This window comes from Heloderma suspectum, chromosome 6 (assembly GCF_057233095.1).
Source record: "Heloderma suspectum isolate Gila_16-S chromosome 6, 16-S_ref, whole genome shotgun sequence".
Classification (NCBI taxonomy): Eukaryota; Metazoa; Chordata; class Lepidosauria; order Squamata; family Helodermatidae; genus Heloderma; species Heloderma suspectum.
Window position 1 is genome coordinate 82,125,094 of NC_139463.1, and position 25,972 is coordinate 82,151,065.

Here is a 25,972-nt window from a genome sequence, read left to right on the forward strand (position 1 = left end):
ACTGGTGAAACAAGAGGGAATGGGGCATCCCACCCCATTGACCACATCACTGCCAGGTCACAGAGGCACACCCAGGATTTAATGCCGGGGGTGGGGACATGACACACACTGTGGCAAAACTGCCAGGGAGCCACTTTAAGTACCAAAAAAAAGTTAGAGTAAAAGGAATTTCAGACAATGAGGCTTTCCAAGAGGGAAGCAGCTGGTTGGCAGCAGATAGGTGATGACATCATTTGTCATGAAGGACCTCAGACTGCTGTAACTTCACACCAAATCGCTTGTGAAGACAGCCCCCTGGACATTTTCTCCTTTCCCTCAAAGGGCTTTCTACTATCAACTGTCCTGTGGGATGGATCCTCATGAATTATTTTTATATCCAAATGAACATGTGGAGAGCACACATAACCTAGTAAAATAAGCCAGAATTCTACCATATAGCTGTCTGGCAAGGAAGATTAAGCAGAAGAACTCAAATCACAGATACTTTCCATCCTAATCACTAATAAAAACCAAGAATATATTTTGGGATCTTTCTTGTTTTCTAAACTGGTTCTCATATGCACAGCACGAGTGCGGTCAGCCTGCCGAATCATGTCATGTGATTTATGCACACTATTATTCACCAATCTGGCTACAAGTATTTAGACAGAAGCCAATTAACTACTGCCCACTATGGGGCACAGGGTGGGATGACCTGCACATACAAGTACAAACCTGCATCTGTGATACTACAAAAATCAGGGATTCTCACAACCTATTTGAGGGACCGGGGGGACCTTTGTTGTTGCTATTGTTAAATGACTGGGTGTCAGAAACACTTGCTGCTGTAGCCCAAAATAGGAGACATGAAGCATACCTGCAGATACTTACCATGATACCACATTTGCAAGAAAGCTGGGAATTGTTATATATGTAGTACGGGACACATGCATTACTCCTCCTAAACTTAAAGCACACACACACACACACACACACCCCCTAACAAAAACATCCCAAAGAACAATGAGTATGGTAATTAGGCTGTAGGAGCCACAGAAGTTTGACTGTGCAATTGGGAGAAAACCTGGAAATCATTATATAGGAAGGGGCAGTGGAATGACTTGTTTGAGCCCCTTTCTCCTTAGACCATCCTGGAGGATGGCATGGCTGGCTAAAACATCGCTTGGCAATGAGGATATGCTGCAATGTTTTGTTGTATGTCCCACATACATAGAGTAGGAGTAAACTTTGAGAACTGAACATGTTGACACATAGGATTCAAAATTCAAGACACAACATTTACAGTACCTAATAACTGAAGACAGCTGCAAAGCACAGAGCAAGCCAAGTCACACTTCAGGATAGAACTCTGGGCTGTTAGTGGTCTGTCATTTCTTGGCACTTCAATTCAGGGTGGGATACACAAACCCCTCCATGCTTTGAATGAGTGTGAAGGGAAGGTGATGGGGCTGTTCAGGCAAGCCCCATCCATCACCACACATGCAAACCAGTATGCTCCCCCAACAAATATCCCCTGCATGTGCAAATGTATGGAAAGAATTTCTACAAAGAGAGGCCCTGATTGGCCAGAGTCCCTGCACGCATCCATTTGCATGCTCAGAGAACTCCAGTGAACATCGAACGGGCATTCCTTAAGTGAGCAGTGAGTGTGATGGCAGTGTGCAGCAGGAGCTGTGAGTGGGGCCAGCCAATGTGGCCACGCAACATCCTCTGTGTGTTCATTCAATGGTTGGTAGGGGCCAAACCTCCCATTAGATTTGTAGTAGGAGTGAAGAAATGTCTTACAGATACCAACAAAATGCATCTGAGTTTGCGGAATGCAAGCTGTATTTACTTGTTATTAATATACATATAATTTAAATTAGATTTTCAGAATAATGATAAAGCTGATCATTTTAGTTCATTTAAGCTACAATCATATACACACTTACCTGGGAGTAAGGCCCATTAAACTCAAGGGGACTTACATCTGAATATACATGTATATGTTTGTACTGTTAATGATTTTTCCAATGGAGTTAGGAATTAATTCCGCAAAATAATTCTTACCAATACAATTCAAAAAGAAGTATACTGACCTAAACTGTTCTTGTTGTCGTTGACAGACTCATTGAAAAGAAATTTTATTCTCTCCTTTTCCCACAAACTTGCCTTCATGTCAGAGATTCCCTGCAAGTGGTTGTCTTACCAGCCTGGCTAGAGCACTGAGAAATCTCTTCTTGAAGAAATTATATTTAAAATAATTAAATACTTAATTGCCTTCTGGGGGAAAACAACAACTCTGCATGGCATTTCTGCTGACAATCTGAATTCCCAAAGGGCCTTGTTTGAAAGCAAAGCTGCTCACATTCTAAGTTAATATTGTCACATACAGGAAAGAAAGAAAGAAAGAAAGAAAGAAAGAAAGAAAGAAAGAAAGAAAGACAGACAGACAGACAGACAGACAGACAGACAAAACAAAGAAGGAGCACAGTCCTACTCACTTTGTTTGTTTGAGTTTATCTGCTGTCTCTGTGTCCTTACACATTTAACCATATGGAGAAAAGATGCAGGTGTCTTCTTTGTTTACTGAAAAAACTTTGCTGCCTGTCTCTACTAACTAAAAGCGATGGGGCATTTATGGAGGCCACATAGAATCTCCTTACTGCATTGCTCCACACTGGGGCTGTCATCAGAGGATAAGTCATATGATCTTGCATGCATTAGTTGATCACATGGATGAGGTCATTATCTTCATGCAGCTTGAAATGTACCAACACCTCTGTGGCCATGTGGAGAATATTGTCTGAAGTACATGGTCATCTCCTATATACACTGCATGCAACTCTGGAACCTTTTCATTTGGTTGCCACAGAATTTAAACTTAGACTTTAAAATGGGCTGAATGTGTTCTTCACCACCAACACAACCTCAATTGTTAGGGAGGGAGATTTCTTGCTGCCTTCCTCCCTTTTAGACCTATTTTGAAGATTAAATGGCATGAGGGTGGAGAAAGCTCAGTGTGTGAGTCTGTGTGTGTGTGTGTATGCGCACATGTGTAATTCTCCAAACTTTCATCAGGGATATTAATACTTACATTTTTTAGTCCAAGGTGGTTTGATCTGAGTGCTACTAATTCCCTCCTCCTGCAACTTTTTTAAAGCAGTTCAAAGCCACTGGTATAATTCAGCTGGGGTGAGCTCCACTGGAAGCAAAGCTACTGTGCTTTTTGAACATGGGACTACACCAGTAATGCCTTTGAGAAGACTCTAGTCTACATGATGATATGGCAGCTTGCCAGGAGAGGGTATGGGGGGGGAGACAGCTGTCCAAGGTTGTGCATGTATGTGTGTGGGGGGAGGGGGGGAGCCCTCACCCCACTTCATACTATAATCTGCAAGTAATCTGATACCCAACAAATGTGGGCTTCTTTTCCCAGTGGGGATAGCACTGGGACTACCATTTCCAGAATACCTGGGAGAAATCATACAAATTGTGGTATTTGCAACCAGGGATTCTAGGACTGGTAATTAGGGATGTCAGAGAATTCTGCCATGGAATCCAGTGAGGCTGGATAGTCTGGCCCCCCGGAATCCATGGTGGAACACCCCCCTGCCACCCCACGGAATCCCCTCGGGACAGAGCGTACTTGGCCATGGATGCGGCAGCTGTGGCAGTGGTGGATGCGGAGGCGGCAGCAGCTCTGGCTGGCCTCCCTCCCGGCAGCTGCCGGGCTGCTGCAGCAGAAAATGGTGGCCATTGTAGCAGACGCCATTTGCATCCTTGCAGTAAGCCGTGATAGGCTACGTAAGTATTTATGTAGCCTATCATGGAAAAAGGTAGGGGCACAAATGGCAGCCACTAAGCCATTTGCGCCCCTGCTCTTTGCCTTAATAGGCTACGTAAGTATTTACGTAGCCTAGGGATGTATGAATTGGGTACCTTCCATGCCGCTTGACTTCCGCAGTTTGCGGCCAGTGCGCCGTACCATCGTTCAGACATTCACAAGCCCCCAGAATTCTCCTCTTTTTTTCTGCTTTGAAAATTACGAAGATAAATCCATACTGACAGCTGTAATTCCGGTGCCCAGCCATCTCCGTGGGTCTGCATAACTTCCGTAAGAAAGGCTATTTCTTCAGAAATGGGGTAAAATTGTATATTCATTGTGAATTTCTAACAAATGGTGCCTTCATTACAAGTATAATATGGATATATATGTACATGAACAAATACATGTGGATATCGGAAGGAAGAAGATACCTAAAGCTGGTACTAGAGCTGCTGATCCTCCATCAAATTTCAAAATGAATTGGAAAGAGATTTTTTAAAGAATTCAGGGTAGCTTCAGTTAAATTCTCATATCTCTCTCTTTCCAGATTCTAATTGGTCTTTGAGCTAGCCCCTTGAATTGAATTACCAATTCAGGAGGAAACATCCTCAAGCTTTAGAGGATTTTTTTTTTTAAAAAAAAGACATTGGCGAGCAGTCAGCTTAACCAAATATGATCAGTTCTTCCTGAGCACAGCATGATGGCATTCGTGGTATGCAGAATGTTTCTAATGTGAACATGAATTGCAAGGTGTTGGGAGGAGTTTACTTATTACAGAACAGAATATAGGACAATACTGTTGCACACCCAGAACTATACTCCTAACGTCTGAATAAATTGCTAACAGAACCTATAGAATTATATAGAATATAATTTGAAAGGGTCTTGATAGATCCCTGTAACAATCAGATGCACAACTTCCTCTCCTTAGTGGAGAACAGATTGGAAACTCTAGCATTATCTTACCTATGGAACTTGGCTACTGTGATGTATCACCCTTCCCCCACCTGTGATTATTATAACATTGCCACTCCTCATAAATATTTTGACAACACCAAGTACTGATTCTAGCTCCAGAATTTCAGTTTGTAATCTCTCAACATCTTCCTTGAGGTAATATCTTAGAGAAAGTGTGTGTGGAAGGAATACATCAACTATAACCTAAGCAACCACTTTATTGGGATGCCTGCCACCACCCTCCTACTCATGAGGAGAGAACCTTCAATTTCTCTCTGTGTGTGTGGGTGTAGATGCATAGATCATGGCTTTCTTGTTTCCTAGATTTGACTAACCCTTGTACTGGTAACAAATGAGACCAAGGATGGTATGGTCTGAAAGAAGAAATTAAAAATGAAACTTTATTTACACGTTATCAGATGTTTCGATGCAGTTTGAGTTTTATGTGGTAAAATTCTTTTTCAAGTTTTTATTAATTCCTTACCTACTCTACCCTTTCTAATAATAATGTATCAAAGTAATAAATATACCTCCCTCAACTTCCCAGGGGAATCTAATCACCCCCAGAGCTAGAACCCAGTGCCCTAATCCTACCCCTCACAAAGCCAATCTCTATCTAAACCTCTAAAGAAAACCCAAGTGCCTGTTATTCCCTCTCTCTCTCCCAACTTAAAAAGCAAAAGCCAATCAGGAGACACCATTTAAATCTGAACATCCTAACTCCCCATTCCCCCCTACTTACTGATAGTCTTTAGGAGAAATGATATGTTAGAATACATTGATCAAGCAAATAAACATTAAAATATACAACTAAATAACAAGACAAGATACCATTTAATCACAGCCACCAACTTCACTTTCTCCCAGTCTTTGAAACTGGACCTGCAGGATTGTATTTGTAATGTGCAAGGAGGGACACTTTCACCAAGCCTCTAGGCCTGTGCCAGATGAGGGCTTACCCCAGGCCTCCTTGAAAGGTTGGAGCACAACAGTAGGTTCAGACACATGAGCAAGATGGATTCTGAGTCAACATAGCATTAGGCTGTCACAGTCATAGTACCAATCCAAATATCTTTTATTAATGATTCAGATCAATGGAAATCGAGAAAGGGGAGTTGTATTTAGAAGAAATGGAACAATATTGTCTCACTGGACCTTTGCACTTAGACATCCTAGCTTAGTTCTCATAACTTGCACACAAGGCGACAGCCCCTTCTGATTGCCAAAGTATATGTCTGTCCACAAGGGGTGTGTATGTATGTGCAGTGTTTTACTAGGCAAAAAGGAAATTAGGCTCAAAATCGTTGAGTTGTATCCAGTTTTGGTCATATGTACAGTAGCCCCATTGAAATCAATGGGACTTCAGTTAGACTAACATTGGATACAAGCCATTGGATTCAAACTCATATATTTCTGGGGAAAGTAAAAAAACACACACATATATATCCATATTGCTCTGACTTAGATTCCTGCATTGAGCAGGGGGTTGGACTCAATGGTCTTGTAGGCCCCTTCCAACTGTACTATTCTATGATTCTATGCACACAACAGGATGATTGACCATGAAAAAGCCACTGACGAATGAGGTAAATTGCAGTAGGTAGAGGATGCTGAGAAATGGGAAACCAAAACTAACACTTACTTCTTGAGGGTGAACAACTGTGGGAGAGATGGCTTTCTTCCCCCCCCCCCATCAGACACTATTTTGAATTCTGAGGGGGTGGGGGTTTAGTGTCTACATGATGATGTGCTTTATGGATTATGGCTGAAGAGGGTTTTTTGCGGGGGGGGGGAGAAAAATTGGATTCTGTTACAATCCCAAACAAATCTTTTTATAGGTTTAATGGAAGACCAATGGACAGATTCTTGACTGATGCAATATGAACTAAAGATTTCTGGGAATAAATTCATTTGAATTTGGGCTAAGGTGAATCAGGCCTTTGATTTTTGAGCCCTGTTTGCAGATTGTGAAATATCCTCCCACCCCACAGACATCTTTCTGTGATGCAAGAGAGGAGCCAGGAGTCACAGATGAAGGTGTGTGTGTGTGTTCATGACAAGGACCCCTAGGCAAGTGTGTGATGCTCCATCCTATCAGGAAACACCCTTCCACAGTTGCCTAGGACATCAGAATCTGTAATTCTGTATCTTATCTCATACTGCATTGTGGCAGTTTCATTGCCTACACTTGTAAAAAGTGCTGCTGCAATAATGAGGCATAACTGAGCAGATGCTGAGGCCAAAACCATGTTTTAATGGTGGCAGGGCCATATTTTATTCCCAGTCCAACATAGTGGTAGTTCTTTCCCTGCCCCCCCCCTTATTATACTTCAGAATTGCTCAAGTTCTGGGGCACTGGGGGTAAATCCAACATGACAACTAAGACAATCAGCTCTACAGCTATTTTTTCTGACAATCTCAATTCCCAAAAGAACTTGTCTGCAAGCAAAGCTGCTCATATTCTAAGGGTGCAATCTTATGGCCACTAGTCAGCAGCTAATGGCCATAGGATAGGTTGGTTTCCAGGAACTGACCCCCACCTCCTCCCATGCCACCTCGTAGGCAGCGAGGATTGGCCCCTCACTTGGTGCTCATAAGAGCAGGGCAGAGAGGTGAAAATGGGGCATTCCCAGGGACAGGCTGGGGCGGGGAGGTTGGAAATGGTGGTATGATGCATCCTATGTGTCATCCTTGAGGCTTTAAAAGTAGCTCACGAAAGAAGGGAAGCGAAAAGCAAAGGAGAAAGGGGAAGATATACCCAACTGAATGCAGAGTTCCAGAGAATAGCAAGGAGAGACAAGAAGGCCTTCTTCAATGAACAATGCAAAGAAATCGAGGAAAACAACAGAATAGGAAAGACTAGAGATCTCTTCAAGAAAATTGGAGATCTCAAGGGAACGTTTTGTGCAAAGACGGGCATGATAAAGGACAAAGAAGGCAGGGACCTCACAGAAGCAGATGAGATTAAGAAGAGGTGGCAAGAATACACAGAAGAAGTATACAGGAAAGATCTGAATGTCCCTGATAGCCATGATAGTGCGGTCACTGAACTTGAGCCGGACATCCTCGAGAGTGAAGTCAAGTGGGCCTTAGGAAGCATTAGTAACAACAAAGCTAGCGGAGATGACAGTATTCCAGCCGAGCTATTTAAAATCCTCAAAGATGATGCTGTTAAAGTGCTGCATTCAATATGCCAACAAATCTGGAACACTCAACAGTGGCCACAAGACTGGAAAAGGTCAGTTTACATTCCAATTCCAAAGAAGGGCAACGCCAAAGAGTGTTCAAACTACCGCACAATTGCGCTCATTTCACATGCCACCAAGGTGATGCTCAAAATCCTACAAGCTAGGCTTCAGCAGTATGCGAACCGAGAACTACCGGAAGTACAAGCTGGGTTTAGAAGAGGCAGAGGAACTAGAGATCAAATCGCCAACATTCGCTGCATCATGGAGAAAGCAAGAGAATTCCAGAAAAACGTCTATTTCTGCTTCATTGACTACGCTAAAGCCTTTGATTGTGTGGATCACAACAAACTGTGGCAAATTCTTAAAGTGATGGGAGTACCAGACCACCTTACCTGTCTCCTGAGAAACCTGTACGAGGGTCAAGAAGCAACAGTAAGAACCAGACATGGAACAACCGATTGGTTCAAAATTGGGAAAGGAGTACGACAAGGCTGCATATTGTCACCCTGCTTATTTAACTTATATGCAGAGTACATCATGAGAAATGCCGGGTTGGATGAATCAGAGGTCGGAATTAAGATTGCTGGGAGAATTATCAACAACCTCCGATATGCAGACGATACCACCCTAATGGCAGAAAGCGAAGAGGATCTCAAGAGCCTCTTGTTGAGGGTGAAAGAGGAGAGTGCAAAAGCTGGTTTGAAACTCAACATTAAAAAAACTAAGATCATGGCATCTGGCCCTATCACTTCCTGGCATATAGAAGGGGAAGAAATGGAAGCAGTGACAGATTTTACTTTCTTGGGCTCCAAGATCAGCGCAGATGGTGACTGTAGCCATGAAATTAAAAGACGCTTGCTCCTTGGGAGGAAAGCTATGGCCAAACTAGACAGCATAGTAAGAAGCAGAGACATCACCTTGCCGACAAAGGTCCGTCTAATCAAAGCTATGGTTTTCCCAGTAGTAATGTATGGCTGTGAGAGCTGGACTATAAGGAAGGCTGAGCGCCGAAGAATTGATGCTTTCAAACTGTGGTGCTGGAGAAGACTCTTACGAGTCCCCTGGACTGCAAGGAGGTCAAATCAGTCCATCCTAAAGGAAATCAACCCTGACTGCTCATTGGAAGGACAGATAATGAAGCTGAAGCTCCAATATTTTGGCCACCTAATGCGAAGAGAAAACTCCCTGGAAAAGACCCTGATGCTGGGAAAGACTGAAGGCAAAAGGAGAAGGGGACGGCAGAGGATGAGATGGCTAGATAGCATCACGGATGCAATGAATATGAACTTGAGCACGCTCCGGGAGAGAGTGCAGGACAGGAAGGCCTGGCGTGCTATGGTCCATGGGGTCACGAAGAGTCGGACACGACTGAACGACTGAACAACAACAACAACAATGTGTCATCCAGCCACCTCTCCCTGAGGTCCAAAGTCCAATGGCTAGACAGCCGAAATTGTCTGTCTAGCCATAAAAGTAGGGTGGGGGAAGCAAGGAGCAGATCCGCTCCTCACCACTCCTCCCACCCTGCACTGGATAGGCAGTCACCCCCAGGGTCGGAAGCGATCATCAATCCAGATAAGATTTTTCCTTCTGTTAATATTCTCATACAGAGGAAAGGAAGGAAGGAAGGAAGGAAGGAAGGAAGGAAGGAGGGAGGGAGGGAGGGAGGGAGGGAGGAAGGAAGGAAGGAAGGAAGGAAGGAAGGAAGGAAGGAAGGAAGGAAGGAAGGAAGGACAAAGCCCTACTCACTGTGCTTGGCTGTGTTTGTATAGTATCAGTTCTCTATGTGCCATTACGTATTTAAGTACATGCAGAAAAGATCGAGATGTCTTCTTTGTTTACTGAAAATACACTTTGTCACCTGTTTCTACTAACTAAAACAGGTAAGACTCAGGACACTTATGGAGGCTATGTAGAATCTCCTGCGGACGGCCCTGGCCTGGCCGGCTGCTCCGCGGAGCCTACTATGCTATTTGCGTTCCACTTTCTTTTCTTCGTCTTAGTCTACATAAATATTGACATAGACTAAGATGGCAAAAAATAAGGAATGCAAATGGTGGTGGCCGTAGCCGCTGCAATTTGTGTATGTGTTGTTGTTGTTGTTTTTACCCAGAGCCCTCCGCGGCTGGAAATCCAGCTGTGGATGGCCCTGGCCTGGGCCTGGCCGGCTGCTCCGCAGAGCTGCCATGGAGCACAGCCGGCCATCAAGGATTCCAGGGGGGAGGACCGGATTGCCTCCCCCCCATCGAGGATTCCGGGGGGAGGGACTGAATGCCTCCCCCCCCCATGAACAGAATCCTTGAAAAGATAAGTCACTTTCGTACATCCCTAGTTACATGACTCATGGCCCTTACCTGTGGACCACTTGTTACAATTCTGCGTACATCTGCATAACAAGGGGCTATCCGCTCGGACCATTACGGGGAGGCTTGCCACTTTGGCCTTCTGGGCCAAAGTGCGAGGGGTTGAGGACTCCACCTCGGATTTCCAAGTTAGGCGGGCAGTTCAAGGTTGGGCTCGGATGTCACCTGCCCCGCCAGATTCTAGGCATTCTTTGTCTCCAGTTATCCTTCTAGGGCTCCGGGGATTGTGGCCCTCCATTTGCTCTTCTCCATACGAAGCCTCCCTCTTTCATGCTGCAGCTTTAACAGCCTTCTTTGGGGTCCTTATGATTTTGGAACTGGTCTGGGCTTCCAAATCTGACTCAACTGGGAGGGCCTTAATGTACTCCAATGTGCAGATTCATTCCAACCTGATTCACCTCTGTATTCGTCGGTCTGACAAGGGAGCATTGGTGGCCCTCAACCGGGCCCAGGCCGAGGAGTTATGCCCTGTCAAGGCCTTGCAGGTTTTTCGCGGACACCGCGGGGTGAGTGAGGGTCCCCTATTCTACCATAATGATGGTGTGCCACTGACAAAGTTCCAATTTTGGGCAGTCACTAAGTCGGCCTTATCCATACTGGGTTTGGGTCATTATCATTTTGGGACCCACTCTTTCCGCATTGGGGCAGCCTCTATGGCAGCTGCCGTAGGTTTTTCATCTAAGCACGTGAGGGCTGTAGGGAGATGGTGCTCCAGGGCCTTCCGGTCCTACAGTCGCGAGTTGCCCGATACTTCATGATGCTTTTCTTCACCTTCCCCCAATGGTTTAGTCTTTAGATGGGATTTGACCTACGCCGGTACGGGTGCTCATTTGTTGGCACAATATGGTGTTTCGGGCTGCTCACAGAGCTTCTATGTCAGCCTTTGGATCCCAACTGCAGTTTCCCCATCAGGTGGCAATACAGTGGCTTGGGTGGGGGGGTATGCGATGGGATTCACTCCTTCCCACCCTGTTTCATCAAGGTTTGGTCAGTTTCCCTCCACAGGTCCTGGTGCTGCCTGGGAGGGAACGACCTGGGTTGCAAACCTGGACGAGGCTTGGTTGAGCAGGCATTGGTCCATTTGCAGACAATCCATCATCGTTGGCTAGGGGTGACCATATTATGGTCCTCAATGCTCCTGAGAATCACATGGAGGGTGCAGAGTAATGCTGCCATGGAACGGGCCTGGTGGAAGGAGAACAGAGAACTGGCATGTGGGCTGTCAGAACATGGCGATGGGTGCATCACCTACCAGGGAATTCTGTGGACAAGGAGGGAGCTTTACAGGCAGGATGGTGTCCACGTGTTGGACGTAGGGAATGATGTATTTTTGTCTGATCTGCAAAGGGGCCTGTGGGAAGTTCTTCTGCGCAGGTCGGGGGAGTTTCACAAGCACTAGGCTTGTGACTCCTGTGGCGGCTAGGATGGGCAAAAGAAGAAAGGGATTAGGGATAGTGAGCATGCAGAGGCACCTTATGGTGACAGGTGACGCCTGAGGCCCCCTGAATGGGTTGTGCGGCTCGGCGGGGGGATAAGGGTTGCCTGGGACTCTGGGAGACCAACCCTCCTCACTCACCCAGCTGTTGTGCGGCACCGGGTTGGGGGTGACAGGGGAAGGTCTACCTCCCCCAGAAGGGGCAGTCCGGAGGGATGGCAAGATCACCGCCACCCCTCAGGCTGGGTGTGTTTTTACCTAAGAAGTGCCAGCTAGCCGCTGACACAGTTAGATGCCCATCCTAGTTACCCCTTTGCAGGAATTTCAATAAATGTGGCCCAATTTTCAACCCAAGCTTGTTGTCTGCGTCTTCTTTAACCCATCTCTGCTCACAAGTGCCCTAACCCCGGTGCCAGCTTGTCTGGCTGAAAGGGAGGGCCATTGCGGGAGGGTGGGGTGAGACGACGTAGGGGCCTCTCATTGGTGCACCCCGGTGGCACCACCATGCAAGGAGGGGCAAGCTGAGTTGCCTAAAACTCACTCCCCCTACCAATCTCAGCTCTCTGGCTCAACACAGCTCCCTCCCACCCTCCCCTAAGCAGTGTGGGTTTCTTACCGGTTGCCCTATGGGAGCCATGTAGGAATTTTTGGCTCACAGTTCGATTTGCCTATTACTGTGAGTCTTTTTGCCTACATCACACTGTTATTCGGGTTGAGTGTGTCCTGTAAGGGAATACGGTCTGTATCATTGGTCACATTCCAGTTGGCGGCTAGGATGGGCAAAACAGGAAAGTAGGGATGGTGTGCATGCAGAGGCACCTTATGGTGACAGGTGTCACCTGAGGCCCCCCGAATGGGTTGTGCGGCTCAGCGGGGGGATGAGGGTTGCTTGGGAGACCAACCCTACTCACTCACCCAGGTGTTTGGCGGCACCAGGAAGGGGTGACAGGGGAAGGTCTACCTCCTCCAGAAGGGGCAGTCCGGAGGGATGGCGAGATCACCGCCACCCCTCAGGTTGGGTGTGTTTTTGCCCAAGAAGTGCCAGCTAGCCGCTGACACAGTTAGATGCCTGTCCTAGTTACCCCTTGCAGGTATTTCAATAAATGTGGCCCAATTTTCAACCCAAGCTTGTTGTCTGCATCTTCTTTGACCCATCTCCGCTCACAAAGGGGATTTCAAATGACCAAAAAGGGTTGTGCCCCAGGCATCCTGCAGGGAGATATACTTTATATTGTTACATAAAAAGTTGTCTTCTCATGTTACACTGAACGTGCATTCATACCATCTGTACACACTTTGAAATGGTTGTGAGAATACATCTTCCTGTATTCATGCCAAATTTGTACAGAGTTGTAAGAATCCTACGAAATCCAGGGTACAGATTATTCATACACTGTAGATGGGTTGAATGAACACAGACATACTTGTGTGAATTGATGAATATATGCTAACTTTCTATAACCATAGTCTGGTGCATTAAATGTAGTATGTGAGCACCCATAAAGTGAACATGCATTAATCAATTCACACAAGTGTATCTGTGTTCATTCAAACCAAGTTCAACTATATCCATTATCTTTACCCTGGAATAAGTAGGATTCTATTACCTGTGTTCATATCAGGTATGACTGCACAAGGACAGTAGCCTTATATGGGCATTCAAAAATTTTAAGCATGCAGGGAAGATAGGGTTAAAAAATCCTAGGGAGAACTTCCACAGAAGCTGGGTTCACACAACATGCAAACCCACACTCAGCATGTTTTCTGCAGTGTGGCTTGTTAACCACCCTGAACAACCCAACACCAAACCATGGGTTCTCAAAGTGGCTTGTTCAGGAAAAATAAGCCACACTGCATGGTTAACAAGCCACCCTGCAGAAATCGTGGTGCGTTCAGACAACACAATTACCCACAGTCCAACAACAACCCATACTCAACCATTGAGTGTGTAGATTAACATGTTTTGTGAACCCGGTCAGTGTCTCGAAGGGAATAAAATGATGAAAATGGTGAGGGAAGCACAGAGCTAGCAAGCTCATCCCCACTCCCCCTCTTCAGATATAGAGCTTGCACATGATGAGAATGACTGAATAGATATTCACAACCATCTTAATGAGTGTACACAGACTGTGAATGTGTGTTCAGTGTATTGTGTGAATATACTCCTAGTGTGAGATACAATCCTTCTATACGCTTTTCCCAGTAAGAGCAAAGACTGGAGTCCCCCTACCCACACACTCATACTAAGTTGCAGTAGTATGTGCTAGGGTGGATGTGTAGTAACATGTAGTCTGACCTTATGAGGTAACATTCTATGAGGTAAATGAATAGGAATTGTACATAGAATATAGATTACAATGCAGAAGCCCTCTGAAAACACTGGAGTACTAGCAGCATTTAGCATCACAGTGAAACTGAGCATGCACAACATAACTTTGCCAGCAGTTGCTGCCATAGGACTTATTGAGGAAGAAACATCTTAATAATTTTTGAATGGCTGCTCAATACGTCACCAACCCTATGAAAGGAACCACTCCTAAACAAGCCTAAATAACAAACATGAGTAATTTTCACCAAAATTCAAACAAATATCAGGTATATGCTGGAAATTGGAATAAATATAGTAGATATGAAATTTTCAGCACTTTTTAACTTGGCGTACCTGTGGGAATTTTTATTTGATTACTACAGATTACTTTGTTTCTACACCATGCATGTCTCTAACAGAAAATATCTTTTAAAGAATAAATTGTTGTAATAATTATTTGTATTTAGAAATGACATGAATACAAACAGCAAGAAAATACAGACAAGATTTTACATATAAAGAGGGAAATAATACAGTGAATGACCAAGAAAGTGTACCTTGATATACAAGAAATATCAAATCAATTAAAACAAAAAGTAATGTCTTATTAACTTACAATTCCAATGCTGATTAATCGTGATTTTTAAAAGAAAAATAGGACTTATATAAATGATACAGTATCATCAATATGAACATATATAATATGTAATTCCAATATTAAAGCAGATAATTCTCCTTGATAATTCTCAAGATAAGCAATATATTGTCTGCACAGAGAAGAACTGACGATACTTTTCACTTTAACTGTATGTCCTTAAGCAGAGTGAAACTTCCAAAAGCTCAAAATAGAAAACAAACACCAAGATAGACATCTGATAATCTTGTCTTGTTCCCCTCAAAAGACTGAATGTTGGAGAACACTCTTGTGAAGCTCCTGCTGTCCGGCTTTTGGTTCTACCTTCTCCACCTTCCCACCTGATGAAACTGAGAATAAAACCTCCTCAGGATGTCTGCCTCCACTGGGTCAGTTGTCCTCACTGACACACACAGCTTCAGCACCTTTTACTCTCTGGGTAAAAGAGACACCCGATATGTCTAATTTGTTCCCTCTACCCAATACAGGAGAAGTAACCACAAAATATGTTTCTAATAGTAGTGCAATAAGACAAACCAATACATTGGATTTTGTAGTTAAAAACAAACAAATAAGAATTTATTTAATAGAAAAAGAATTATATATTATTATTAATCAATCTATGCTTGGTCCTAACCTACCTACTTACTCTATCCCCTCTAAATCCTGTTCACAAAACCCCACTCGCTAGATGTAGCTTCCTCAATGCCTAAGGCACTATCTAACTTCTAACTGTCAGTTCATTCCTTTTATAACCTCAGAATCCTCACACATCCACACAAGCCCCTTTCATTCCCTCCCTAACACTCTATTAACCCCATCTTACCTAGGTCACATCTAACAATGCAAGCACATGCATCAATATAACATGCATATGTTTCAGTTATCCATTAATAGAGAATCTTGCTAATGGCTATCTGTCCATGGTCTGAATTATTTCCGCTTTGAAATATCTAATTGATCTCTATCAATATATTTCAATGACGAGCCCATATTAAATTTTCTTGACTGCATGAAAGGCTTTCTCAGCATCCAACAAAGACTAATGATTCTGTTTTGCCATACTCCTTTATCACATGAATAGTGTTCTGACACTGTGAATGAGTTGTGTCCCTTTTACAATACCCAATAGATTTTAACTGATGTACTTCCTAAGAAAAGGTAGTACAATACATTACCAAGCAATTCTCTCCTCCACCCTTGCCATTGGCTACCCATATATTTTGCATCTTTCTTTTCTATACATAAAAGTACCTGTGTATCTTACCCAAACTTTCTAAACCTTCTCCAAATAATAGTTCTAATTTCTTTGTTTTTTAGGCTGTATATGAGAGGGTTTAACATGGGTGTTAAAATAAGATACTGGATAGAGATTACTCTGTCCAGACCCGTGACAGATTTGGAATTTGGCTTCATGTATTCAAAAAACCCTGAAATATAAAATATACAAACCACAATGAGGTGTGAGCTACAGGTGGAGAAGGCTTTGCTCCTCCCTTTTGCTGAGTGAATCTTCAAGACAGTTGAAATTATATAAATGTAAGATACGAGTGTTAGGAGCATGGGTGTAAACCCAAAGACAGAACTAGAGGCAAGTATCACGATATAATTGGTGAAAGGTTCACTGCAAGGTAAGCTCAGAAGGGATGGAAGTTCACAAGTATAGTGATTGATTGTGCTGTACCTGCAGAAAGTCAAATCCATTAAAGGCAATGTGTTGACCAACGCATCCAACCAACCCATAACCCATGCTCCCACCACCAGCTGTCTGCACTTCTGTTTATTTATAATCATTGGATAATGTAATGGGTCACATATCGCAACGTATCTGTCATATGCCATTGCTGAAAGCAGAATACTTTCAACACAACCAAATTGGAAAAAGAAAAAGATCTGTGTGAAGCATCCCAGCAGAGAAATGGTTTTCTCTTGTCTTATAAAGTTTTCCAGCATCTTTGGGACAGTGACTGATGAGAAGCAAATGTCAACAAAAGCTAGGTGGCTGAGAAAGGAGAACATGGGTGTGTGAAGGGCAGGCTCAGCCCTGATTACCAATATGATGACAGAGTTTCCTAATAATGTGGTGGCATATATGATGAGAAACACAAAGAAGAGAACCATCTGTACTTGTGGATCACTGGAGAGTCCCAAGAGTATAAACTCTGTTATCACAGTTTGCTTTTCCATAGAGAGATAGTGAATATTTGTAAGACCTATAAGAGTGGGGAACAAATGTAAACATAATTAATATTTTAAAATGTTGTTGTTATTGTTGTTGTTGTTGTTGTTGTTGCTGTTGTTCTGCCTGACAAGGTATATGCTTTCAAAGAAATCAGTGTGATGTGTTAATCAGTGTAATCGGATTTCTGCATTACAGTATCTTCATGTCATGTCACACTGGGATAGAGGATGCTCAGCACAGTAATAGTTCTTACTTATGATGTGATACATGCTAATTATAAGTTCACATTATCTATATCAGCATTTTATATGCTATACAGATTACATTGGCCAGGATTCAAACAACTGTGAGCCAGAGTGGGATCAGACTTGATCAGTGTACCCCGTTCTTCATTAGAAACCTCTTTTGGAACTAAGGGTAAAAGTGTAAAATACCCAATTTGGCAATAACTTGATTAGAACCAATCAGAATGCTGTGTGTGCAAGCTTCTGAGTTCTACAGAATGTTTCATCCCACTAAGTGGTACAAAAAGCAGGGGGTGGGGAGAAAGGGAGAAGTCCAAGACTTCTGCCAGGTGCTGTGGCTATGCTGTCTGCAGGTTTTAGACCTGTTTCAAGATAGAGATTGAAGGCTAAGGTTTGGCTCCAGGAACTGCCTTCTTCAGAGGAAGGGCTCTACACACCTATCACTCTGCACAAGACCTGGGATTTCCCATCTCCCCCACACCACAGCTCACCTGGTTCAGACAGGTTTCTCGAGTTTCTCCGTAGTGTTTTCAGGGATTGGAGGAGCTCCTGTGGAAAGGAGGTGAGGAGGAAATCCACTTCTTCCTGAATAGTTAATCCAATGTAAATCTGGATCCAACCCTGACAGCGCATCTCCCTGTGGTTCTACCCTGAAAGTGTAAATATCATTGGAAGAGGGCTTTCTGTTTTGAAGGTTCAGTTCCCTCCAGCCACTACAAGATACTACACAATTTGGCTTCAATTGACTTTTTTAAATTAATGCACCAGCTAAAATTCATATCAAGCTTTACTACTTTCAATACTGCAAGACTTGTCTTTATTTCTGCACTCTGCCTACCCAGGGATCTGTGTGTTTCACCGAAGGCAAGAGACAGATCTGAGTAACAGCTGGCCCTTATGTTTTCAGAAATTGCTTTTTGCCCTAGAATGCAAGGTGCAATCTGATGCCCACAGCACCTTGTTGTTGTTGTTTAGTCATTCAGTCATGTCCGACTCTTCGGGACCCCATGGACCATAGCATGCCAGGCCTTCCTGTCCTGCGCTCTCTCCCAGAGTGTGCTCAAGTCCATGTTCATTGCATTGGTGATGCTATCTAGCCATCTGATCCTCTGCCGTTCCCTTCTCATTTTGCCTTCAATCTTTCCCAGCATCAGGGTCTTTTCCAGAGAGTTTTCTCTTCACATTAGGTGGCCAAAATATTTGAGCTTCAGCTTCAGTATCTGTCCTTCCAATGAGCAGTCAGGGTTGATTTCCTTGAGGATTGACTGATTTGACTTCCATGCAGTCCAGGGGACTCGTCAGAGTCTTCTCCAGCACCACAATTTGAAACTTCACTCTTTCTGGCGCTACTTGGAAATTCCATCTTCCATCCCAGTAGTATATTGGACACCTTCCAACCCGAGGGGCTGATCTTCCGGCGTCATATCTTTTAGCCTTGTGATACGTTCCATGGGGTTTTCTTGGCAAGAATACTGGAGTGGGTTGCCATTTCCTTCTCCAGTGGACCACATTTTGTCAGAACTTTCTGCCATGACCTGTCCATCTTGGGTGGCCCTGCATGGCATAGCTTATGGCTTCACTGAGTTACGCAAGCCCCTTCACCACAACAAGGCAGTGATCCATGAAGGGGCCACAGCACCTACCTGTGTCTAATTCATTCAGTCTGCATTCTCCATTCTGAAACTGGATGTACAACATCTGGCACATTATTTTTCTCACTGATTGGTCTGGATGTCTTTCTTCTTGCTGTGTTTTTTTAAAAGTAAACACGGTTTGAGATCATAGGTGCTCCACCAAGGAACTCCCAGACAGGTGCATCACTTTGAATAGCCTATTGTAAACCAAACAAGGGGACATTTCAAATGAATGAGGAGAACACATGAGCATATTTTGAACCATACACAGAGATTTGGCTATTGGGTAGTAGAGATATTGAATAAATAAATAAATAAAGTTAAATAAAGATTTTCTATCCTAATTCTAGAAAAGAGGATGCACTAGAACAGCCTTTCCCAATCTGGTGCCCTCCAGATGTGTGGGACTGCAAGTCCCATCATCCACAGTCAGCATGGGCAATGGCCTTTTTGGCTGACAATGATGGGATTAGAACTAAGAACTAAGTTTGGATTCTGCAGAACTGCCAGAAATATTAGTCAAAGCATTTCAGTTTTTTTTAAGGGTTTAAACCACCCACCTCCATGGTTACTTTTTAACATGGCAGAATGTTTGATTTACAGAAAGACCTTAACAAAGGGGCCACAACTGTGGCTCCTTTTAACTTTTAATTGTACTGTCTGCCTAGCAAGTGTATGTGATAACAATAGGTGTTATCTGTGATGTATGTCAAGGGGAATTAAATTAGCAACAGGTAGTAACCCTGAAACAAGAGATGTTTTTATTAATTTCCATTTCCTCTGTATGTTTTCTTAACCCTGCAATCCCAGGCATGTCTATCCAGAGATAATCCCCATTGAATTCAATAGGTAAGTATATGATTCTAAGCATCTGTATGTAGCCATGTGTTTTGGACACGTAGATGCTGATCACATGAGCACATGAATGCATGGGCAGCAGCCAGAACTGGACAGACCCAACTTATTAAAAGGAGCTGGAATTCCACTTCTTAGACATAGCCAGTTGCCAGAATGTTGTGTTATATACAGAGGTGTGCAAACATTGGACAGTTGTCCCAGCCATGTCAAATGCTTCCTTGAAAATTTCAAGAGAATAAATACAAGCTAGAATAACTAGTCATTCACAAACACAATAATTTAAATAATTTTATTTTTGTAGCAGTACTAAATAAAGTTCCCATGAATTTCCCATTGGGTTTTGGAATTAACTCTGTAAAATAGCCCTTCATGATGCAATGTGGAAACAACTAGACTCACCTGTATGCTTCATGCTGCTTTGAAGAACATTTGCCTGCATCAGTTGCCTTGAGATCTGTTGCAAAGTGATCCCTTCCTAGCCTAGCTCGGGACTGAAGTGTCTCTTCTTGAGCAAATTATATTTAAAATAATTAATTACCTTCTGTAAATCTTCCCACAAAATTTCCCCTGACAATCTGAAATTCTCAAGGGTTTTCCATTGTAAACAAAACCATTCACTTTCTGAGTGTACATTCAGCAAAAATAAAAATAAAAGATGCAAACAAAAGGAAACTGTTTGGGGATCCGTTTTTACTGGGAGAATTTGCTTTCTTCCCCTATTTAAAGACTCCCTCACGTGTTACTCACATGAAGAGAGGACCCAAATAGAAAGGGGCTGTTCCTCTGGCTCCACCTCCAAGCTCCAATGATCCATGGCAGCCCACGACCCTGCATTGCCTCTGCACATTTATTGAATGCAAAGAGAGGATTTTGTGTATCTCCTTGATGTGATCAGGGACAGAACTGTCTTAGGCTTTTCCTCTCTACTTTGCAAGACAGCTTATGAATAAGTGGCATGCACACCATAGTAATTTATCATTGGTAATATCATAGCTCATATTCAACATTTGTCTTTTGTACCTCTTTCCATTGTGTGAAAGGGGGACTTGCATGTTTTGCCATTCATTTTAGCATTCATTTATGACATGCTCACCTTGCAAATATCTATGTATTTATTCATTTAAAAACATTTTTATACTGCCAATAGCCAAAGCTCTATAACTTCATTACCAGCTTAAAAACATTAAGTTCAAGGCTGCAATCTCATAAACACTTACCCATGACTAAGCCCCCATTGAACTCAGAGTAAACATGTATAGGATTACACTGTAAGTCCAAACCAGAAGACAGTGAGTTGGATCATAGTTCACTCCTGAAAGTGGGACCAAATTCACTGAGCAAATTGTCATTCAGGAAGCTCTGGCTGGTGGGAAGGGTGAGGAGGTTGGGTTCCCCCCAAAAAAATCCCCTGACCCCCGCAACTCCAGTGCCACCTCCTATGCTGTTCTTTAGGGTCACTGAACATCAAGAGGAGTTTTCAAAGGACATAAGGGAGAGGAAATTGGCAAAAATGGTCTCCAGCTCACAGAACCGCTCTGCTGGATCAAAAGCCTTCAAAGGATGGAAGGAAGGAGCCCTTCCATTCATGGAAGGCTAGGCCTGGATTCAAGCCAATGTCTGCTCTAAGAGGAAAATAGTTGGAAATAAGGACAGAAAGTAGCACAAGGCATGAAATAGTGCTGAGGATAAAAATCATGTATATCAAACTATACAAATTTATTTGGAAAATTAATTAAAACTTAAACTGAAGTGTGTGTGTGTGTGTGTGAGTGTGTGTGTGTGTGTGAGAGAGAGAGAGAGAGAGAGAGAGATCATCTGGTTTGTGATGATTTTCAAAATTCCAAAATGGAGTCATTTCAAAATAGCGGGGGGGGGGGGAGAAATTAGAAGGCAGTATTTTGAAAGTGGTAAAAAAAGCAATCATACTACTGCTGCTAGTATTACTATCACTGCTACTACTACCAGTACTATTACTAGTATTAGTTGGTAGTAATAATAATAGTAGTCGGAGTGGGATATTTGCTACCATTACTACTAGTGCTATTTAAAATGCCAAATCAAATTTGACAGGAAAATCAAAATTTTAAAGAGATCTAAAACTGCAAAAAACCAAGATTATGGCAACCAGCTTGATTGATAACTGGAAATAGAGGGAGAAAACATGGAGGCAGTGACAGACTTTGTCTTTCTAGGTGCAAAGATTACTGCAGATGCTGACTGCAGCCAGGAAATCGGAAGACATTTAATTCTTGGGAGGACAGCAATGACAAATCTTGATAAAATAGTGAAGAGCAGAGACATCACACTGACAACAAAGGTCCGCATAGTGAAAGCAATGGTATTCCCCATAGTAACCTATGGCTGCGAGAGCTGGACCATAAGGAAGGCTGAGCGAAGGAAGATAGATGCTTTTGAACTGTGGTGCTGGAGGAAAATTCTGAGAGTGCCTTGGACTGCAAGAAGATCAAACCAGTTCATACTCCAGGAAATAAAGGCAGACTGCTCACTTGAGGGAATGATATGAAAGGCAAAACTGAAGTACTTTGGCCACGTCATGAGAAGACAGGATACCCTGGAGAAGATGCTGATGCTAGGGAAAGTGGAAGGCAAAAGGAACAGGGGCTGACCAAGGGCAAGGTGGATGGATGATATTCTGGAGGTGACGGGCTCGACCTTGGGGGAGCTGGGGGTGGTGACGGCCGACAGGAAGCTCTGGCGTGGGCTGCTCCATGAAGTCACGAAGAGTCGGAAGCGACTGACTGAATAAACCACAGCAACAAAACCGCAATCCTATACACACTTAAATGGGAGTCAGTACTTTTGAACTCAATAGACTTACTTCTAAGTAGACTTTCATAAGATTGAGCTACATATGAATCTCACAGTGACTGAGACATAGTTCCGGTATAGTGCAATTCTATGCAAGTTTTTGTTTTGTTTTTTTCAATCTGACAGATTCCTCTAAAATTCCTTCATTTTTCTATATAGGAGAAGCCCAATGGTACAGACTGCAACTATCGCCCAATAGATGTGGGTACTAATGGAAACTATTTTGTATATGTATAGGAGGAGTTAATGCATCAAAGCCAGTCCCTTCTCTTCCATCCCAAACCTATAATTGTCATTAGGAAGGTGTATCATCTTAGTGGTATCAGTTGTACCAAACGAGGACTTGGCATTATCCAGCTATGTCTTGGTGATGCACTGATCTAGACTATCAGTATTATGCAACATAGACCAAGTATGAGCCACCCAGGTCAACATACATGGAGACTTCTCCCTCCCTCCCTCCCTCCCTCCCTCCCTCCCTCTCTCTCACACACACTCACTTAAATCTTCTAAACTCTGTTACACTCAAGGAAAGTACAACAGTTTGCAGTGTTACACTTTGAAGCAGTTACTACAAGCTCCAGTCTGGAGATATTGTATACGAGATATGGCACTGGTTCATCATCACCCATGCATGTAGCTAACATGTAACACTGACATACTATACAAGCACATTCATACTTGCATAGTCCTGATCTCTGCAATACTTCTGCTAAAAGGGTAGGATTACAGGAATCTGGGTCTTTGGACATGTACACATTCCATTTTGTCACATGGAAAATGTATGGGTATTAAGACCAATCAGTGGTTATAACCCACAGTAGATACATGGAACTTGCATGTTCACAGGCCGTGTGCCCCTGAAAATCAGTTGCTTGGAGGCAACCCACAAGGAAGGGCTTTGGGGTCCTTTTGGTTGGCTTCCCAGAAGCAGTCCAGAAGAAGTTATTCATGTCTTGGTCACATTGATGTCAGTGACACTTAAGTTTGTCATGACTAATTTGTCCTATTGATTTTAATGGGATTAAATCATGAGTAACTTCCTCTGAATCCAACCGTATGTGTCTGTTTAGCTATGCATAGACCTACACCCACTGTGCATACACAACTTTAACATTTGAAATTGTATACAATCCCTCTGTCTTGCCATTTTGCTCATTGTGCTATCTCTAAAATATACTTGGGGCCTTTCAAAATTGTGTCTAGTTTCTTGAGGGAGCGGGAGAAAATAACAATGGTAAAGGAGAGGCTATTGAACTCAATTAAAGTTCACCCTTTTGTTTTTAAAAGATGACACAAAGTTATGGGGAAACAATGTATGCTTAATCCAAGCATCCTTAAAACAAAAACAAACAAAAAAAAAACAATTAATCTCACATGTCAGTGGCCTTTTGCTATGGCAGGAAGGAAATATAAGATTATTACAATTATGGTCAGTCTTTATATTCTGCTTTCCCTGTCAGATAAGAAAATACAATGTCATTGTGTGTTGCTTTCAGATATAGATGGGAGTGTGGGGAGAGAGAGAGACTTACCCAAGCCAGTAAAATAGTAATAACTAATAATAACCAAGAAATAAGTAAACAAGTAAGGGTGCAATCCACAGATGGTAGCCCTGTTATTATTACCATCCTCAGTAGGACTAGCAGAGACAGTCATATCCCAGCAAACCTTTAAAATGTGATGTACGGTGTCTTATTTTTCTCACAATCAGGTATGGGCTTGGCCAGTAATGTCTTCAAATACTTGGACCAGTCCCATAAATTACACTGGTTGATCCACCATAGTTTCTAGGCAATGTGGTATCCTCCTGGCTAGCATGTGTGCCTGGATTTTACAAAGAACTGGCTCCCTGTATTGGTGTGAAAAGGAAGGTGAACCTCACAACACAGTGCGGTTATAGATCCTGCCTTCTTTAAGATAATTCATATATACTAAGGTCACAGAGTTGGCCTATTCACACATCCCACTGATTTACCTTTCAATGTAGTACTGCAGAAGAAAATAATCCACAGCATGTTCAGGAAAGTGGATCAGATATTTCTGCTAATCTTGATTGGATGATGAAGCTCTTGTAGCCCGTGATTGTGAAAAGCTTGTTGGATCGCATTTAAAATATGGTTGTACCTGAGGCTGTACCTGAAATACCTCCACTTTTCCTTTGGGATATATTCAGGGCATAATCATAACATGCTCCCATGGGCTGAATGGGAGATTCATATGGGAGATATCATGGTATTCTTATACTTTTTAACTGGCACTTTGTCTAATACTTGCAGTTTGGGGCCAAATGGATTCTCCTGTAAATAAATGTTTTGACACCTGCTTAGTATTGTTCTGTGAGCTGTAACACTATACCCTGAAGACTCATCAAAGCAGTGGCATGCCTGTTCCATGCATCGATGGCAAGGAAATCAAACACATTTCACAACATATCAGTGTCCAAAGAAAAGGCACAGAAGATACATGATAATCTTAAAGACTATTTGAAGGTGAAAGTGTCCCCAACCAGTTGTGTCCGACTCTAGGGTGCGGTGCTCATCCCTGTTTCTAAGACGAAGAGCCAGTGCTGTCCGAAGATGCTTCCGTGGTCATGTGGCCAGCATGACTGAACACCGAGGTGCACGGAACGCTGTTACCTTTCCTGCCAAAGCGTTACCTATTTATCTACTTGCAATTTCTTGCTTTCTAACTGCTAGGTTGGCAGAAGCTGGGACTGAAGACGGGAGCTCACTCTGTCACGCAGCACTTGGGTCTCAAACTGCTGACCTGCCGACCTTCCAGTAGGGGTGGACGAAAGTCCCTTACCTGTCCTCGAAGGACATTCACGGTGGGGGGGAGGCGCTTCGCTGCTCCCCCCGCGAAGTTCAGGCCGGGGGGGGAGGCTTCCCGCCTCACCCGGCCGCAAACGCAAAAGTTTTTTAAAAAAAAAAACACGCCCCCTGATAGGCTACGTGATGATTAACATAGCCTATCACGGCTAGATCTGCAAAGTCAGCCGTGATAGGCTACGTCAATCGTCACGTAGCCTATCACGGGTGACTTTAAAAAAAAAAAAAAAGTGCATACGCTAATGGCGGCCCCCATAGGGAGCCGCCATTCGCGTTCCTTATTTAGTCGCTGTAGTCTACATAAATGTTTACGTAGACTACGGCGAAAATAAGGGCAACGCAAATAGCGTTGCCCTTATTTTCGCCGTAGTCTACGTAAATCTTTACATAGACTACAGCGACCAAATAAGGAATGGGAATGGCGGCTCCCTATGGGGGCCACCATTATCCGTACACACTTTTTTTTTTTAAAAGTCACCCGTGATAGGCTACGTGACGATTGACGTAGCCTATCATGGCTGACTTTGCAGATCTAGCCGTGATAGGCTACGTTAATCATTACGTAGCCTATCAGGGGGCGTTTTTTTTTTCTTTTATTGCAATGGCGGTGGCGGCAGCCGGTCGAAAGACCGGCTGCCACTCCCGCCCCGTTCGAACACCCACCGAACCGCCAGCCGGACCCGCCGCCGGGAGGGACATT

General features: G+C 43.4%; 1 protein-coding gene across 3 annotated transcripts; it reads right to left on the reverse strand.

Moving 5' to 3' along the window:
• Nucleotides 1–14,455: 14,455 nt before the first annotated feature.
• Nucleotides 14,456–20,279, reverse strand: LOC146341483 (olfactory receptor 5BS1-like). 3 transcript variants are annotated; one of them, XM_084808354.1, is made up of 3 exons: nucleotides 20,012–20,279; nucleotides 17,612–18,951; nucleotides 14,456–16,906 (listed from the first exon to the last, which is right to left on the reverse strand). In XM_084808354.1, exons 2-3 carry the CDS (start codon nucleotides 17,751–17,753, stop codon nucleotides 15,957–15,959), a joined length of 1,092 nt encoding a protein of 363 aa, XP_084664480.1. In that variant the 5' UTR covers nucleotides 17,754–18,951; nucleotides 20,012–20,279; the 3' UTR covers nucleotides 14,456–15,956. The 3 variants fall into 3 exon arrangements, with proteins under 3 accessions (XP_084664480.1, XP_084664479.1, XP_084664478.1); XM_084808353.1 differs by having other exon boundaries at nucleotides 17,612–17,770; nucleotides 18,764–20,279; XM_084808352.1 differs by having other exon boundaries at nucleotides 17,612–20,279.
• Nucleotides 20,280–25,972: the final 5,693 nt, after the last annotated feature.